We start from the raw sequence: 18,049 nt of genomic DNA, 5'->3' as shown, positions 1-18,049 counted from the left end.
TGATATTTAACACGGTAACGTCAGTGGGACACGTTAAGTGCAGAACGTGCTGCATAGATCTGCTCTCGTGAGAAGCAGAACATGTCACTCTGATGTAATTGACATCGAAACCCACCACTACCTTATTTTACTCGAGATGTCATTCCCTCTGCTGCTCAAGGCAGAAATTGAGTGCATATTTTATATTTTGCTTGCGTGCGATTTTAGCTCGAGAGGCTGAACTGAGACGCCTTTTTAGCGTTACAATCGGCAGGACGAACTGGAGAGATAATTTATCTGAGCAGACATTTTGTGTGTTTACTTTGTTGCCTTTTCATGTTGTGTCCTAAATGATGTCTTTGTCTCTTAAGTATACATTCCTAATATTAATTAATTAGTTCCTCTGCAGACGTTTTGTCACTACACTTGCTGTGCTGTCCTTCGACGAATCAGATGACAGAAAAAAAACCGACGCATGTGTCACTTTTTATTGTTCCATACAATCTTTCTTCCGATTAGGGAAAACAATGCCCTTTGATCATAACCATCACGTCGATTTTATTTCAATTTGTTTCTTTTATGTATTTTCTAACATTCCAGGATGTTTCTTTTTCCCTTGACTAATTCTATGTTGCCTTTTATATGTCGTCAATTAAGTTATTGTATTCAACTCTGGGGAGACGATGGGCCACCCGAACATTCCCAAAGACTATTAAGCTTTTTGCTTGTTCTTCCACATTCTCTCTCTTGCTCTTGCAAAAGCAGTTTTAATGTTTTCATATCCATAACAGACGCACTATCTCCTGTACCACTGCTGGTAATGTAATCTTTACTGTTTGGGGATCTTCGTCATGAATAAAGTGAAAGGACAATTTCTTCAGGATGTTGCGTTTTTGTTTTAGTTGAAAGGAAAACACTGCATGCTTTATTAGAGTTGGTTTATTTCCTTGTTTTAACATCAAAACCACAGGCACGATGTAATTCATGCAAAAGGAGCCCTGGCCAGCTGTCGAGTACATTTACTAAATAGTACATAAACATACTTTTCAATGAGCTGGCTAATCTCTCTCTCAAAGCTTTTTTTTTTGTTTGTTCGTTTGGAGAATGTACATAACTTAAATTTTAATAGTACCTTAATTTTTGGTTTTCATTCGCTGTATAACATAATCCTCAAGCTAATATTAAAAAAGCCTTTTAAAATACACCACTGTGATTTGTGAACCTATTGAGTTTCACTTTTTAATTTATTAATGTTCCTATTTATTTAGATGCACCCATACGAGTTATGTTTTTGTAGAAGATAAAAACTGATTTTACTGAGATAAAAAAATAATTATATCACCCAACCCTGCTTGTAAAAGAGAACGATTAGAAATCAAATAGTCACTTTTTAGTCGTGTAGAAAGAACTTTTTGTTGCTTGTGTGAAGCTGCTATATTCTTCAGTCACCACAAGGGGGAGGAATACAACTCCAAACTTTCCCCAAAGAAGAAGGCGAGACATTTCTGCAGCTTGCTTGGGTCGTCATGGCAACGTTGTTTTTCTCAGTGCACTTGCAGTTTGAGTGCAACGCAAGTCAAATAAGAGCAAAAGAAACCCGGGAGACTCACTAAGCCGTTTACTGCTTTTGTGCTGACTAATTGGTTGTTGTAACACAACAATGTGGGTTAAGCTGAACTTTAACAGGATGTGGAAAAGACCTGCCAGCTAAACCATGTAGAAAAGAAGCCAACTAGTTCCATTGAATGCTGCAAAAAAGGAGAAAAAAATGGCAGGTAATGACCTCCCACCCATATTTCAGTCGACATTCAGGACCAGATTTGAATTCAGCAGGAAAGCGAGTTCTCCACGAGCTCGCCCACCGGGACACTCAGTGCCTGCTGTTTCGCTGATTGTCAGAGGAAACGCGCCAAATACTACCCAGCTGAGCGACGTGGATCCCCGAATCATGTCCCTCCAGAAGAACATCCGATATCTGCAAAAGCAGCAAACGGAAACTCTCGAGAAGCTCCACGCAGAAATGGACTTTCTCAAAAGGGAGAATAAAGGTGGTTTTTCCAGATTTTTTTTTTCTTAGAATGTATCCTAATCACTGAATAATTTTATTTTCTATACACAACATATATTGCTATCAAAGCACCCTGGGTTTGTCCATAATGTTGCAAATTTATGTACTTAAGAAAAAAAAAACAGAGCAAAGCAAAAAACGTGCATTGTGGTAAATGTTAGTCTGAAAGTGTTATTTGTAATTTTTCCCATTTGGCTGTTTCATGAAAGATGGCTAGATAGAATTTAGTCATTCCCAGTGGGTAATCAGCAGGGTTTTGACATTCATTAATGAATCAGCCAGCTTCATTGACCTGATGCCTAACAAATCAGCTGCCGGCTGTACATCATTATTTCCCATCTACAAGGGTTGGATTTGATGACTCAGAGTATAATGAATTCAAGCCAGAGACCTGACTGTCCCCATGATAAAGTACTCACAAGAAAAACACTCAATCTGGGCACTCTGGTAGCATAGCAACTCCAGGGTTTTGACTGGTCCTCAGCTGGGGGTCCACGAAGGGTCTGGTGTCTGAACAGGTCTAAGTGTCTCGCCACCTGTGTGAGACATTAACTCCCCAATTTTTGCACCGCGATCTTATGCATTGGCTGTCCCTCAGTGCAAACTGTTGACACTGTTTTCTTTTATGGCTGTTGCAGAGCTGAAGTATAGATTGACTATGGACTCAAGCAAAGGAGGCAAAAAAGGTAAGATGCAATCCTGATTTATTATTGTTTCCATTGCACCTTCAGTGGCAGTTTTGTTACATTTTAAGTTACTTTAACCTTACTCACCTCCCTGAAACTTTTTCCCCATATCGTCATGTTACAACCACAAAATTCGATGTATTCAGATTTTGTTAGGTAGGACAATAAACAAAGCAATTATCTGAAAAGCTTGACCTTCATTTTTATGAGTTAATACTTTGTAGAGCTACATTTAACTAAAAATCAATCAGATTTTTAAAAAAAGATAAAACATTAAAACCCGCACCCCTTTTAGAACTTGAGTTAAATGTCGTTTAACTGGGACGTTTTCCAGGGGGCTTTACATCATTAAAACATGATGGATGGAGGTAACAGGTTTGTAACATGACAGAATAAAGCTTGGGGGTATGAGTACCTCTAGAGTCGCTTTAGATTCTTAAATCACTAAAAACCCCACAGGATTAGTGATTCCTGATTTGCAAAGAAGCCAGTCGTACTCAGCCTTTACTCATTTGTTGTTGTAGTTATTGTTAATTTCTTTAGCTAAACGTCGGTAAACCACATAGCCTTTAGAAAGATTGCTTCAGCTTAGTCATTGGTTTTGTAGGAACAACGCCCAACCGAAATGCAAGATCTCCCTGTCAAATCCACTCCGGACTCTACGGGGAGGAGCTGCTTGAAGACTCACTGTTTCAAGACCAAGCTTCAAGGTGAAGTTCTGTCCAACCACCATGGATTTGTACTTAAACTGTATCCTGCATTGAAAATGAGATCCAAACTGCAGATGTGGTCAGTTTAAACATGGATATGCAAAAGAGTCAGGGGCTGCTGAATGTTTTATTACACCCAACGAAGAATAGGTTTTTAGCAGTCATACATGACTTCTAAAAATTATTTTAACTAAATGAGCTCACTGTTTTGTTTTTACCAGGGAATTATTTGCCTATTAATAGCAGAGACCAGAGCAAGATACAAATATTACTATGTGGAAACATTGTGCAGTGCTATTTTGTTTTGACAACATGGTCACGTTTCCTTGGCTGTTTTTGACATCAGTGTAATACACTGACTCCTACAGTAACACATAATTGCTTATTTGACTCTGGGACGTAATTCATTTGCACATAGAACCTGCCAGGAAAATCTCAATAATTATTTACTTGCTGAACACATAAAAAAGAAAGGTTAATGTTTTTAATCCCAAGAAGACATACAGTTTGTGTCCAATTACATATAACCAATCGACTAGGCTCTAATTTATTTCACATTTAGATTTATTTCAAGATACAGCAGAATCCCCCACGTCACCTGTATGTCTATGAAAGTAAAACTCCATGATGACAGCATAACTTTGCGAAAGAGACGGTGCCAAACACAGAATCTGAGAGTCAGGAGAACTTTATTTATTTGAAACAAAAACAAGGTGAGAACACAAACTGGAGTCGCAGCAACAATCCCGTCGACGAGTTTGTAGGAGGAAAAACATAGCAAAACACAATCACTTGGCCGGGTGCGTCTTCATCAAAAATCGCACATTATTCACACTTGGATAATGGCGGTAAGATGTGACAAAAAGTGGAAAGTATGTCCTCCAATAGTCTAAGCCTGGAGTTGCGTAATTACACAGAGAGCTCTGGATGTCCTACTCTACTCTATATGAGTTGTTTTAAACAAATATGCTTGGCATAGTCTTAAAAAAAATTGTGGATTTTGGTATTTAACTTACACAACCAAAACTGTCATTTTTCATGCTGGTTTTAGTTTACAACATTTTACTCCTCTTTAGGGAGGTTAACGAAAGTCCGCGATCTGTACAACTAAACTACGGTGGGGAGTTAACAGGGCTGCGAAAGACCGTTTTAGAGCCTGTGAGAATCAACAGCATTCGCGCGGCAGGTCCATCCGACCTGCCGCCGCGTCCTTCTACAATGCAGGAGTGTGAGGCCATCATCCAACAGCTGTACAGTGAAAACAGTTTACAGACTCAGGAAGTAAGTGCGCATTGTTAGATGCTGTAAAGCGTCCCTTTATGCGCCTGAAAATGTTGTAAAAATGCACTTGACGATGCGCTTTTAGGACCTTTTCTATATTTATTTAGGAAAAACTGACTTGAACCTATCTGTGTCCGCTGCATAGATTGCACGTCTGAAGGCGCTGCTTAGTGATATAATTCTGAGCAAGAAAATCACCCGGGAACACCAGAGTTTGGGCAAAGCCTACCTTGCTGTTGAGCCATGGTAAGGTGACATAAACATGTGCTTTATTTGTACCATAGAATCAGATTTGAATATACTTTAATCTTCCTGCTAATTTGATCTCTTTTGCATGTTGCAGCAAACTTGGTGAAGAGAAGAAATTCCGCACTCTTGGTTCTCACCCAGTTCCACCAATAGTGTATGTGCTGATTTGTCTTCCACTGGTTCTGTGAAGTTTAGGTCTAGGGTGATGCCCAACTAGCAAAATGCAATGTCTTATTTATTTATTTATTTATTAAATATATTTGTATCTATAAAATACACAGTTATTTCTTTGTTTTCAGGTTTTCAGACGACCAAAAAAATACGATTTCAAGCAGAAATAAAGAGTATTTTTTTTTGTCTAACAAAATGTATCCTTTAAGTTAAGTCTACTTATCTTTCCCCAGTGCTGGACCCTCTCGCGCTGGTGTAGTTCCCCCTGGCCTGAAGCAGCACCTCGATTCCAGCGCTGCAGACAGACAGAACAGGCTCCTGTCAATTCAGCAACTCCACATCCATCGGGGTTTCCGCTGACTGGCAAGAAAGACCAAAGTCCGGATGTTTTCCTTGGTCACCAACGCATCTTTATTAAAGACTTATTAAAAACAAATACTAAGCCATAAGAAATATTCTATTAAACTGAAATATTATTTTTATGTAACTTTGCAAACCTATCTCTTGGTATCCTTATTGGCGTTTGCTCTTCACAGTAAACCACCACCACAGTGAACCAACAGTTTGTACAGCAGGACCTCCTATAAATGGAGCACAGCTTTTCAAGCTTTAACATGTGAACGTATAAGTAGGTAAATAAGTCTGTGACCCAATCCTATTCTCCAACCTGACACCTAATCACTGGACCCTTACACACACTGACATTAACGGTGTAGTGCTGAAGGTCATGCGGACTTTAAATGGAATTATTTAGCTGCACGTTGAAAACCCTGTGTTTTGAAACAATGGGGCAGTATTAAGAAAGAAGAAACCCCATCTCTAAATACAGGTCTGCTGTAGTCAGTGTCAACGAATGTTTGCATCAATATGTCTATCAATCAATCAATCAAGTTCATTTGTGTCAAAAAGTGCAAAATTAGCAACACAGCAAGAGAAAACTAAAACATGGGGATACAAGCTAAAATAAGAGAGAATGAAAAAAGAAAGAAGGCATACAATATTTAAGTTCCTTACGTCTTAGTTTATGCACAGTTCGTGATTTGTAGAATCCAGAAGAAATCCAAGTTTGATAAAACATTTTTTTGGGAATTAGAACAGATAATCCAAAGTTTAGGAACTTTGGATTATCTGAACGTCTGATCAAAGCTTTGTCGTGAAGCCTTGATCAGACGTTTAAAATCTTACTAACAAGTCGATGGAAGGATGAAAGTAATGAGATCCATAAAAGAATTATACAGTAACATGGGGAGTGTTAAAAACTTCTTGTGTGACAAACAGTTTCCAAGTTGAATCAGCCGCACTTCTTCCTTAGAAGTCCAAAAACATCTGCTCATTATCAAATGACTCAGGTCCAATACCTGTGTTCATTTGTTAGACAGTCACCAGGTTTGGGATTGCTTCTGATAAGCAGCACCGACCCAGAGAGCTGAGTACGAGACTGAAAGTGTGACCTGACATATTTCTCAAGGCCTTTCGCTATTTATTATAATAAAGCAGATTGCATCTCTTAAGAATTTTCCTCTGCTCAAGCAACATAACGACGGTTGCACCGCTCTAAGAATGCATCTAGAACTTTCCATACCACATCGTATACATACAATAAATATGACTATAGTTTATCTTAGGGTGATACCTCATTATCAGCTCACATCAGTGATATCTTTCTGCACACCTTCTACAATACATCCTCCACTCTCTCCTCAGTGCTGCCATAAAGCTCACTTATTTTTCAGCTAGTAAGTGACGCAGTCATCTTAGGTGTTTTTAATGAGAAGGTGTGACTGTTAGCACAGCTGAAATCATCCTGCCAAGCTAATGGCGTCACCTGCAGATAGCAGGAACATAGGAACATACCGAACAGGCCAGAGTTAAGGTTGTAAAGAAGTGCATAGTGGTGCTCGGCTATAAAACCATATTCTAACTTTGAATGTGTTAGAATGAGCTAAAGTACCTAAATAAATTCAACTGGAAATTTCTGCTTAATGACGCTTGAGTTTAATGTTTTCCAAATAAGCAAAACTTTAATCGTTTGGTAGGTACCCAAACCTGTAGAGCCATGCATAATACAAATCTGTTTGTATAACTTTTCATAGCACAGCTGCACATTAACAATCTATGTTTCATGAATAAACCCAATAGTATTGCCAAGCTTAGAATAGAGAAAGCCTTCATTGTCTCCAAAATGGAAAATTCAAGCCTGTCGGTGTAAGGAAATAAAATATGAAGTTTTAGTAATAGATTAACCTCTTATCAGATAATCCTCCACTAGATGGTGTTGTTTTTTGAATGAATCTTCAGTGACCACTGCCTCGGTAGAGTAATACGCATATGTTCCTCAAAAATGTTTAATTTGATCTTTAAATCTGTCCTTGTGACTCCTTAAAACAAACTTTACTAGTATTTGTCACAGCTTTGTAATAAATTACCTCAAATAAGTAGATTGGAACCCAAACTAGCAAAAAACAAAACAAAACTATTTTTATCCATAATCACATTTCTAAAGACTATGAAGCTTTTTTTTCCCCAAATGTGTTTCCTTGACCCTTCATTGTTAGAATGTGGGAATTGGCAGACATTAGCAGTTAAGACACAGTGGGTACAGAACTATTAACATTCAGACAGTGTTCCAGGGGTGGGAGCTGCTCTGTGCCACCTCTAGTCTCATGAGACATGACCACTAAAACCAGAAGCACAGGGCTACTGCTTTGTTTTTATCACTAGGCAGCAGTAGCTTCTCTGTGCACTAAATATCTTGTCACACTCAACCAATTTTTTTGTCTGATGCATCATTTTATCCATGTTGCATTTTATCAAGGCTTTTTCCCCAAGGCACTGCCCTGTGAATTTAAATAGACTCCCACCCTTTCAGCACCCTGCGGTAGAGAAGTAGCTCCAAATCGATGTGTCGTAGTTCTGTGCCAAAGAATTCACATTATGAGATTAAATGGAAGGGGAAGTTGGAGAGCAACAGGAAATGAAAATAAGGAATTATGTAAAGATGTTTTACTTGTGGCATGAAAGAGTTTACTGCAAAAACCTACTGTACGCTTTACGGTTGGGAAGTGAGGTCAGCTAATGTCACGATTTATCACAAAGAATCGCCACTATAATCAGCAGCATCTATTGTGGACATATGCTCTCCTCAGTCATGTTGTGGTTGCAATTCATGGCATGTTTCTGCTAAATGTGGCAGTCTGGGTTATAGTAAAGCATAATCCTGGTTTCATTCAGATACGGCTGCATAAAATAGGAGGAATTAGTTTTTAATCACAGAAATACTTCTGTATTTTTAATCTATTTCTGATTAGTTTTCTTTTGATTTATTATGTAGTTTGATTTATTTTGTCTTGCAACCTTGCCACATACGTTGTCAGTAGCTCCCCAACCCCCGCCCCCCTCGTCACACTAGTCTTTCATTTATGATCAGTATAATTGTCCTCACTCAGTAATCTCCTTCCTCAGCACTTTTACTTCCTGCTTCTCTCGTGTGCCTTGGTTTATCCAATTCTCCTATTTTCTGAACATGTATTGTTTTGTTTTGTTGTACAAAGTTTTTGCTTTTTTTTTGTTACCCTTGAGTCTCAAGTTAACGATTAGAATTTCTCCAAATATCTCTGGATCTGTTTCTTTTCTCTAGCAGAGTGCCACAAGATTATGTTTTGCTTTTTGAGAACCCGACAGGTCCACCAGTCCATAGCAGTGCGACAGACAACATGCACACACGCAACTCGCATCTAAGGACAATTTTAGATAAACTAATTTGCTTAGCAGCTACCTATTTGAACTGCGGAAGGAAGCTGAGTATGTATGCAGTGAGAACATACAAATGCCATGCGGATAAAGCCCGGGTTGGGATTCCAACATAGAATGACTGGAAGTAGCAAGAAAAATATTTGTGTTAAAGAAAAGCCATGAGAAATCCCATTTGCAGTTTTCAACAGACCATGAAGCAAAATGTAACTCTTTGGCCAAGATGCAAAATGCTGTACATGGTGGAAAATGTACACAGCACACCACCTTGAAAGCACGTGGTTATGGTGACACACAATGGTGGCAGCATCATAGTATGGGGGAACTTTTTCTCAGAAAGTACATGGAAGTTGGTTAGGGTTGGGGAAGCTAGCTTGGTAAAAGACACAGCCCCTTGTTGGCTTCATAAAGAGGGCTGGCATTCTCGGCTATTGAGAAATGATTGCTTGCTGAAGGCGTGGACAAGCCACTGAAGTTGTAAAGGATTGGATCTCATTTTAAAAATGCATCCTGAAAAACGCAGCTCAATGAAGCAAATCCCAGACGGAGCACTGGGATTTGCTCCGAGAAGAAAATCAAGCGGAACTGCAGGAAGGAAATGGCCAGGGGAAGCTGGAAGGAGGTAAAGCCAAACTTAACTTGTTAAAGGGTGACAAAGCATACAGATTGGAGCCCAGGTTTACCTTCCAGCTGGATTGCATTCAAACAAATCACATCACATAGCTTATCAGTTTATTTATGATTTATAAATTGAAAAGAAATACTTTTATCTCATTTGGACATACCTTTCCTTAAATTTTTTTCCAACTAATTTGTACAGCTTTATTTCATGCAGATGCTGTGTTTAATTTGACCCTGATTGCACCTTTGTTTACTTCAGTGTATTTGATCCACTAGAAATGTTAAATCAGTGTCCGGAAAAAGTATTTTTTTGGACACATGAACTGTGTTTTACTTCGACTTTTTAATGATTTATTATCAGCATTTTTATGTTATTGTTCTTGTAATGTTTTTTTAATGCTACTGTTGTCAGCTTACAATTTTAGTTGATAGCATTTAAAATAAAAGACATAAATCTTTTAAACAGTGTCACTGTTTTTAAATTGTTTTATTCTGTTTTATAATTGTGTATATGTATTAATCAATTTTGTTTTGTAACCAGGTTGCTATGTACTGCAGACTTCTGCCCAGGTCCCCCTTGAAAATGAGATCTAGATCTCAATGGGGTTTACCTGGTTAAATAAAGGAATAAAAAAAAAATACAAAAGAAGCTGCTTTTAGAGGCTAGCCTGGAATTTGCACACTCTTGTTATGCATTGGTGAGTGATATAGCAGCTTGCGATTATAACACTTTTCAGGCTATTTCATTTTTCAATGCAGCATTTTGGAAATTAGAGTAACATGAAGCCGTATCCATGAACGTATCCCCACCCCCACCCGTGCTCAGTCACCCAGCTGCCCACCCCCCATTTTCTCAGCCAGTCCTCACTTCCTCCGCCCGCCTCCCCCTCCAGTCATCGAGTGACGTGCTGATAGAAAGCGGGACCAGCCCTCCCGTCGCCATTTTTTTTCTCTTACACTCGCACTTCTGGTTTCTCGAGCGAGCGGAGGATAAAATAAAAAACAACGGCAAGTTCAGGACAAATACTCGTCTGGTCGGGATACTTCGCTTGCGGTAAGGGAGTGCAGCTCCTGAGATGCACCAGCAGCGGACAGACGGCTGCTCTGAAGTCACTTTTTGTGTGAAGACGTGTTGCGGGCCGCCATTTTTTTCTTGCGCTGCCTCTGAAGTCTGCTCGAACCCGAGAGAGGGAACTCACAGACCTGTTTCCGTGCCTTACCGTTAAGTCGAGAGGATATAAAGTAACTATCTGTGTTTTCCCACCTGCGGCTAATTGTTGGCCTTTTTTATTCACAGCTATGATGATTTCTCAGTTAGAAAACTGAGACCACCTTTTCCGCTTTTATATTAACTGACACTGACCGGAGGAGATAATTATTTGAAGCCTTGTGTTTTTTTCTCGGAAGGCGGAACGAAAAGGAGGAAGCTTAATTGATCATTTCTTGCTTCGGCCTTCCTCGGCGTTTTTCTTTCGTAAGTTAATCATTTTCTCGATTCTCAGCCACTCAAAGCTGAGCCAATATGGTCCAAAGTTGGATCAAGTCAGTCTTAACCTGTCCCTAAAGAACCACAGGCTGTTTTTTTTTAATCATTTTTTGTTAATTTTGTTTTAATCAGGTCGAAGAAACCTTCAGTGGTTCTGCAGAAATTACTCGAAAACCGCACAGGGGCGACGAATGCCCTGCCCTGCACCTACTGAATCATTCACTTTGGATCAACGCTGAACTCTTATCAGTAAATTTCTTCATTTATATACATCTACTAACTTATTTTTTGGGGAGCAGACATGTCATCGGCTCGGTTTGACTCGTGTGATCGGTCCGCCTGGTATTTTGGACCCGTTTCCCGACAGGAGGCACAGAACAGGTTACAAGGACAGAGGCATGGCATGTTTTTGGTTCGAGACTCGTCTACCTGTCCCGGCGACTATGTCCTGTCGGTGTCTGAAAACTCCAAAGTGTCTCACTATATCATTAACTCATTACCCAGCAAGAAGTTTAAGATAGGCGATCAGGAGTTTGAGAACCTCCCGGCTCTCCTGGAGTTCTACAAAATCCACTATCTGGATACGACTACGCTAATAGAGCCTGCCCCCAGGTAAGGAAGTCACGCAATACCCCCTTTACTAACTATTAACCAGACAGTTAGTTTATATAACAAGCAGCCTACTTTCAGGGAGCTGTGTCATAAAGCAGAGTTTGCTTAATTTGCATTGGAATCATTCCGACTACTGTTTGACTTGAGCGTTCTGCTTCACAAAGACACCTTTGATGGAAGTAAACATCTCCTAGGAGACTGATTTCAATTTATTTTGGACTTCACGTTAAAACAAGTTTTTATTTTAAGCCAGTGCAATGTTTGTTTGTGTAACTTCAAATCCAGCTCCATTCAACTAGACCTGGGTAAGTATGGTGACATTGAGTCAAAAATATTTACACAAAAATGCATCTACTACATTTATATGTCCAAGGGAGAAAAGCAGCAGCTACAAAATGTAAAAGCTGCCTTAAGATTGATGGGTGTTACACGCCTTTAGTTTTCACACCATGCCTATGGCAGTGCACAACAACAGGTTGGGGAGGAGCAGCTCTGTGGTATTGGGCTTTTGTTTATTTTCTAAGTTTTCAATTAGAAATGCACTAAAAAAAAGTACATTATGTGGCGTAATCTTGAGTTAAGATCCATTGTGGCTGATATTGAATATGGTCAACTTTACAGGTATAAACTAGTTAATAATTGTGAATGCATTCTTTTGTAAGTGGGGAAGGCATGTAGCAGGCTTCTTTCAGCCAGCTGACAGACAGTACACAGCAACACGTTCAGGAGGGGCAGTACTCTGTCGACTTATTCTGAATAAAGTCAGAAAAACGTTGTTTGGATACATTTCAAAACGCCCTAGTTGATCTTGAAAGTCTTGGGAATAAAAGTGTAGCAGCACATAGGGAAGGTGTTACGGTACTATAATGCCAAAATTCCTTTGAAGGAATGTTTACTTATCTTTTTTTAAACAATTAAAAAAAAAAAGTTATTAGCCCTAAATGCACAAAGACATCCTAGTGACTAATTGGCATCTCTTTTTGACTGCGTTGTCTTGCCAAGGTACCCAAGCACGATCACCGGCGCCATCCAGACCATGGTTGGTCCTGAGGAGAACCAGGAGTACGTGCGGACATTATATGACTTCACAGGAAGCGACGCAGAAGACCTCCCGTTCAAAAAGGGGGAAGTTCTCATCATCCTCGAGAAGCCGGAGGAACAGTGGTGGAGCGCCAAAAACCGAGAGGGCCGCGTCGGGATGATCCCCGTCCCGTACGTGGAGAAATTGGTGCGACCGCCTCCCCATCCCGGCCAGCCTACCCACGGATCTCGTAACTCCAACAGCTATGGGATCCCAGAGCCTGCCCACGCCTACGCTCAACCCCAAACGTCTTCGCCGGGCACGCCAGGCGCGGTCATCACACCCCTGCCCTCCATGCAGAACGGCCCAGTCATCGCGAAGGCCATCCAGAAACGAGTGCCTTGTGCCTACGACAAAACGGCTCTTGCTCTAGAGGTATAGTAATGTCTGATTTTAAAGTCTTGGAACAACTCTTATTTGTACATTAAAAATCTTCCAAGGCTGATACAAGGCTTTCTGATACCTTGTATGAATTGTTCTCCAGGATTTTTCTTTTTGGAAACTTAAACTGTTTTCTTCTCTCTCCTTATGGTCAAATTTGCCACCGATGTCGATCTTCATCAAGCTTTTTTCCAAAATTAGCCAGCACATTTCAGTTTTTTTCCCCTAAAATTGTTTTTGCTCAAACCAAAACCCTACCAATGACAATCCTCTGCGTGTTTTTTCATTGTGAATAAATGTCAGATAGAGAAGAGGGATGAACAGCAGCACTGACGGGTGCAGTTCTGCGGGCTGAAGGTGTAAAACTGTCCCATTGCGTCTCGAGTCATTTTTCCAGTGCTCTGGTGTTGGTTACCATCACATGTTAAGTTTGTGGTCACACCATAAGATGCGACTAAATAGCTACTGCCTAGCTGCTGCATGTTTCTCTGTTTTTTTTCTAAAACGGTAAGAATTTGCATGCATGTTTTCCTCTCTAATCTTAAGTCAACCTATGTTCTACAGTTGTGTTTGCTGCGAACTGTGGCTGCTAGGTTGCGTAAAAGCCCTGAAATCTTGCCTGCAGTTAAATACGTTAACTTGAGGAGAGGTTGGTCAGTTTTACGTTTTAGTTTCTTTTCGTTAAATGCCGAATCCAGAGCAATTCATGTGTGTTTTCTTTGTGTCTGATGCTAAAGGAAAGGTCCAAGTCTGACAGCAGCATTGTCGTATTTCTTAGCTGAGTCCTCTTGGGTTGCTCTTTTTATGACGGCGTGTCTAAACTTGCGACGCGCGGTGTGCGCTGGAGAGCTACAGCAGCTCTCCGTCTTGCTGTGGTGATTTCCCCAGGCGAGAGATGAGAATGGGAGTTATTTTCGAGCCAGCTCGGCTGCCATTCGGTGACGTCGGAGTGTGTCAGCAGTTAAGAGGAAATGAACTAGCTTGCTGAGAGTTGTGTACAAAGATGCACTTGGTCCCTGTGACTCTTGCACACAACTCTGTGGAAAACATTAACAGAGCAACCAAGATTTATCAGCTACATGTCAAAGGTTAGTTTGCTCTCCCTAAAAAAAACAAAAAAACAAGACGGTACTTTTAGTAGTTTGCTGTGTGTTCCTTTGAAATCTTAAGGCGTATGAAGGATCAGATAAATGTCCTATAATTTATTCAATCTGCAACTGTGACCCAGTCCCGTTACATTAATAAAATGATAAAATACACGAATATAAGTACAGAAAGTAAATGAGTGCACCATCGTTGAAGCAGCTATGTATATTCTTGATTTACATAATTGTTATATTCAAATATATTTGGACTTTTAAATAGTACTGTGCATGGTACTTAGTATGCTCAATATTTTGTTCAATAAAAAAAATATAATTATTCAAGAAGTCCTGCAATTCTTAAAACACTTAAAGGTTTAGTTAAGTTTCAAAAAATAAACTTGAGTTATTATAAAAGTTTTAGAACCTAGTCTAAGTTTGCATTAATATAGACACTATGTATCTTAGGAGCAAGACTTTTAATGTGAAGCTGTTCAATACAAAAAACAAACAAACTATTATTGTTTTTTTGTCTTTGTTTATTTCTATGTAGAATCCGGAGCTTCAATAGCAACTAGATGCTGTAAAGAACTGATCACATCTTAAGAGATTAGACAAGGCTTTACAATTTTATTTTATTTTTTAAATTTTTTATTTTTGTAAAAAAAAAACCCGTCAGTCTTGCATGAAACAGAACACATGTTGTAACCTTTTAGTGAGTTTGACGGATTAAAGTCCAGACTTTAATCTGTTTTTCCACTCAAGTTTATTAACGGTTTTGTGTGAGATGGTTATTCCCACTGCTGCAAGAATCCAACTCTAAATATGACGGTTGCAATGTTATTGATGTTGACTTTGTAAGAAATCTAGAAGAAACGGCCATTAAATCGCGCTGCAGTGTTCAAGTGCTTTTTACAGCAAATGCAGTAGTGGTTTATTATTCTGTTCTTCGTTAGTCAGGTTTTCCGCTTTGGTAACCACTCTGCTGCTGTGGGCTTCTATGCAGTTATCATTAATAATTTCCTTACCTTTTGTGAAAATATGCAATATGCATCATCAATTTAGCTCCGATGAGCTAAAGATTGTGTAAACTTTTGGGATTTTTGCACCATTTGTGCAGCAGCACTGAAGATTGTATCTTTCAGCGTTTCTGGTTGGTTGAAAATGATCTTGATTGACTCATTAACTCTTAAATACAGATGAGTGGGGCTTGATTAGTTTCCGCACTATCACTGTAGCTGTTTTTTCTCGCACAATATGTCTAAACAGCAAAGTTGTTTCTTTTTGAGCAAGAGAAAAGTCTAGTGCCGTTCTTTCACCCAGCTGAAGGTGAACAGCAACAACTAATAGAGGAAGGACTAGGCATTAGTCTGTGCTTTATGCACTCAGAGAAAACATTTTTGTCTCCTTAAGTAGACTTGGACGTTAAGAATGTTATTATTGAAAATCATGCCAAAGCTATTTTTAGACTGTCATCTTTTAAAAACCTTGAAATGCCCAGATATAGCTGACTGCCTCACCCTTACATCGCTTTTATGTACGCTTTTAGGAATACCACTTATTTTAAAATATTTTTAGTGAAGTCTTCCTGTAAAAACCTTGAAACTTGTTCCCTGAAATTTAGTAGAAATTTGCCTCTGGTTGTTCGGGGACCTCAGGTTCTGTTAGACAGCAGAACTTGCATGACTCGAATTGAGATCAATGGTTGCAGAAATTGCTTTTGTATGGTTGGTTTCTGCTTTTCTGCTGGAAAATCAAGAGACTACTGTTGATGGAATATGTGTTTATGGGCATCTAATCAGCTTTAGCAATACTAAAAGTTGGCTAGAGTAAGCCATTAGCTCAAAGTTCCTGTAACTTTTTTACTTCCCTTTCTGTAGTTGTCATTAGTTTAATGTGTGTAAACTGCACATTAATGATGTCTGGTTTCACTGTTGGCAGTAACGAAGGGAGTCCTGTACTCTATATTATGATACAACTCTGCCACACACCTGCCCCTTCTCTGATTTACCTACTTTCTGGTCAAAATAATTCAGTTTGTTTGCCAAGGAACAAAACACACACTTTGTTGCTCTTTTCTTGAGATGCGTTCAGCCAACAGCCTGCTTGGAAACTCTTCTTCTGTTGCAGTGTGCATTATGGTCCAATAGGCTTCATGTGCATAAAGTAATAATCCAAGCAGCCATATGTGCACCGTCACTGTAGATTCCTGGTTCACTTTTACTTTCCAGTAATGGTTCTGACATTATGTGACACTAAAGGAGTATTCAGACAAAAAAAAAAAACTAACAAACTGCTGGAACGGTTCGGATCAAGTGAAACTACTAGGGAGCAGCCTCTGAAGACATTTATACTGTACTGCATTGCAGTGCCTGGACAGTCACTGTCCCTCTGGGACACCTTTGTTTCTCCTCAACTGGCAAAGAAAGCATTAGGGAAACGGTTTCCAGGCTTTTTTCTTCTGTTTGTATTAATTTAAATTCTCTTTTTTGTAGTTTTTTTTTTTTTTTTCTCATAGTGTTGGTTCTAATCTTTAGGTATGAGCTTTCTGGGAAGTTTTGTTCAATCTACCAAGAGTCATTTCAATTGTTGATCAACCAAACCTTAACTCTTATTTAGTGTTTTTTAAAGTTTCAATTCACTACCAGTGGTAATTAGCTACAATGCAAGCTTAATAGTACAATATAAACCAGAAGTTTATATTATCTCTAGTTAATTTAAACTGGTAAAGTTTATTTTAAGTTTGTATTTTAGCGGAGGAGGAAGCTGCTATGATGGCAAACTGACAGAGAAAGGCTGGAGAATCATTAGGGTTTTTGATATGCAGGCTGGTGATTTGCTTCGCTCTGTGACAGTTATTCGCTCCCAGGCTGTTGTGTCGCTGCTGCTTGACTGCTTTAAGCATCTGGTTCCAAACACATCACAGATTCCAGAAAAAAAACCTTTAGATCTGTGCCATGGCTACACTGGGGCCTTTGAAAGTCAGGAAGAAGCAGCAATGAGTCATTTTACAGCAAATCAAATTCAATGGTCTCTTTAATTTTTTCCTTTTATTGTTATAATATAGTTGAGTAAAAATAATTCATCTTCAGTTCACAAGGTTAGAAATTCTATAAAATACTTATAGTTTGTCGTATTTTATGATTAACTATTGAGATTTCATATGCTAAGCCAATACAAAGCAGCAATAATTTTGAAGTGGTTGGAAAATGATCGTCACCCTCTTTGGAAAAAGTCCTTTCTTTATAGAATCATGTTTTGCAGCAGGAACTGAGTCCAAACTGTTCCGTTGAAGTTCTGGTTGTAGTTTATAACAGTTACTGCATTTCACAAAATTTTAATCTTTTTTTCATGCCTGCTGATGAAAACCCTCTCCACTCCATGATTCTGCTGCCATATTTTACTGTGGGGTTGGTGTGTTGTGTAAATCTCCTCCAGGGTTACCATTGGTTCTCTGTCGCCCCTTTGACTTTCAAAGCCTTCACGGTACAGACGGGTTTATTTTGAGTTTAAGGTGGACAGGTTCAGTCTGTTTTGTCAGGCTGATATTTATGTATCAAATATTTTTGGTAAATATTTAATTTTTCGAAAATCAGGATTGTTTATTTTTATTCACCAGTGAAAGTTCAGAGTGTCAGCACGCCCTTAGCCGCCATCTTGTTTGTCACATTTTTTTTATTTTTTTGCAGCTTCTATTTATTTGGACTTTAAATCAACTCTACAACAGGCTAAGATTTACTGTAATGTTTTTTAAAAATAACTTCAGGATGTTACAAGATTACAGTAATAGTAATTCTAGAATAAAGTCATAACATCACCAGAATAAAGTTGTAATATTTGGAGAGTGAAGTAGTACTTTTGCAAGGATTCAAACACAAAAAATAGAAAAAAA

At 39.1% G+C, this 18,049-nt stretch overlaps 2 protein-coding genes across 3 annotated transcripts in view; both read left to right on the top strand.

Annotated features, from left to right (window-relative positions):
- Positions 1 to 1,486: 1,486 nt before the first annotated feature.
- LOC103147321 (coiled-coil domain-containing protein 74B-like) lies at positions 1,487 to 5,636 on the top strand. Its single transcript, XM_007565595.2, has 7 exons — positions 1,487 to 2,027; positions 2,686 to 2,733; positions 3,341 to 3,443; positions 4,520 to 4,724; positions 4,870 to 4,970; positions 5,068 to 5,127; positions 5,378 to 5,636. The coding sequence occupies exons 1-7, from the start codon at positions 1,748 to 1,750 to the stop codon at positions 5,502 to 5,504; spliced, it is 924 nt and encodes a 307-aa protein (XP_007565657.1). The 5' UTR covers positions 1,487 to 1,747; the 3' UTR covers positions 5,505 to 5,636.
- A 4,789-nt stretch (positions 5,637 to 10,425) lies between these two features.
- Positions 10,426 to 18,049, top strand: part of LOC103147332 (crk-like protein) — a 10,571-nt gene continuing 2,947 nt past the window's right edge. The window contains exons 1-3 of one of the 2 annotated variants that reach the window (XM_007565626.2): positions 10,426 to 10,989; positions 11,134 to 11,613; positions 12,616 to 13,069. In XM_007565626.2, the coding sequence (XP_007565688.1) occupies positions 11,303 to 11,613; positions 12,616 to 13,069 (765 nt within the window). In that variant the 5' untranslated portion in view covers positions 10,426 to 10,989; positions 11,134 to 11,302. Of the gene's footprint in view, positions 11,614 to 12,615; positions 13,070 to 18,049 lie in introns of both variants that reach the window. The other variant, XM_007565617.2, reaches the window with a different exon arrangement.

Source organism: Poecilia formosa, unplaced genomic scaffold, assembly GCF_000485575.1.
Source record: "Poecilia formosa unplaced genomic scaffold, Poecilia_formosa-5.1.2 Scaffold6, whole genome shotgun sequence".
Lineage (NCBI taxonomy): Eukaryota > Metazoa > Chordata > Actinopteri > Cyprinodontiformes > Poeciliidae > Poecilia > Poecilia formosa.
This window is presented reverse-complemented; position numbering and strand designations above follow the sequence as displayed.

Excerpts from the sequence above, each read along its gene's own strand:
- LOC103147321 (XM_007565595.2), top strand. The coding sequence starts at position 1,748 with ATGGCAGGTAATGACCTCCCACCCATATTTCAGTCGACATTCAGGACC. Across the intron at positions 2,734-3,340 it reads AAGCAAAGGAGGCAAAAAAG|GAACAACGCCCAACCGAAAT; the intron begins GTAAGATGCAAT and ends TTGGTTTTGTAG. Across the intron at positions 4,971-5,067 it reads TACCTTGCTGTTGAGCCATG|CAAACTTGGTGAAGAGAAGA; the intron begins GTAAGGTGACAT and ends TGCATGTTGCAG.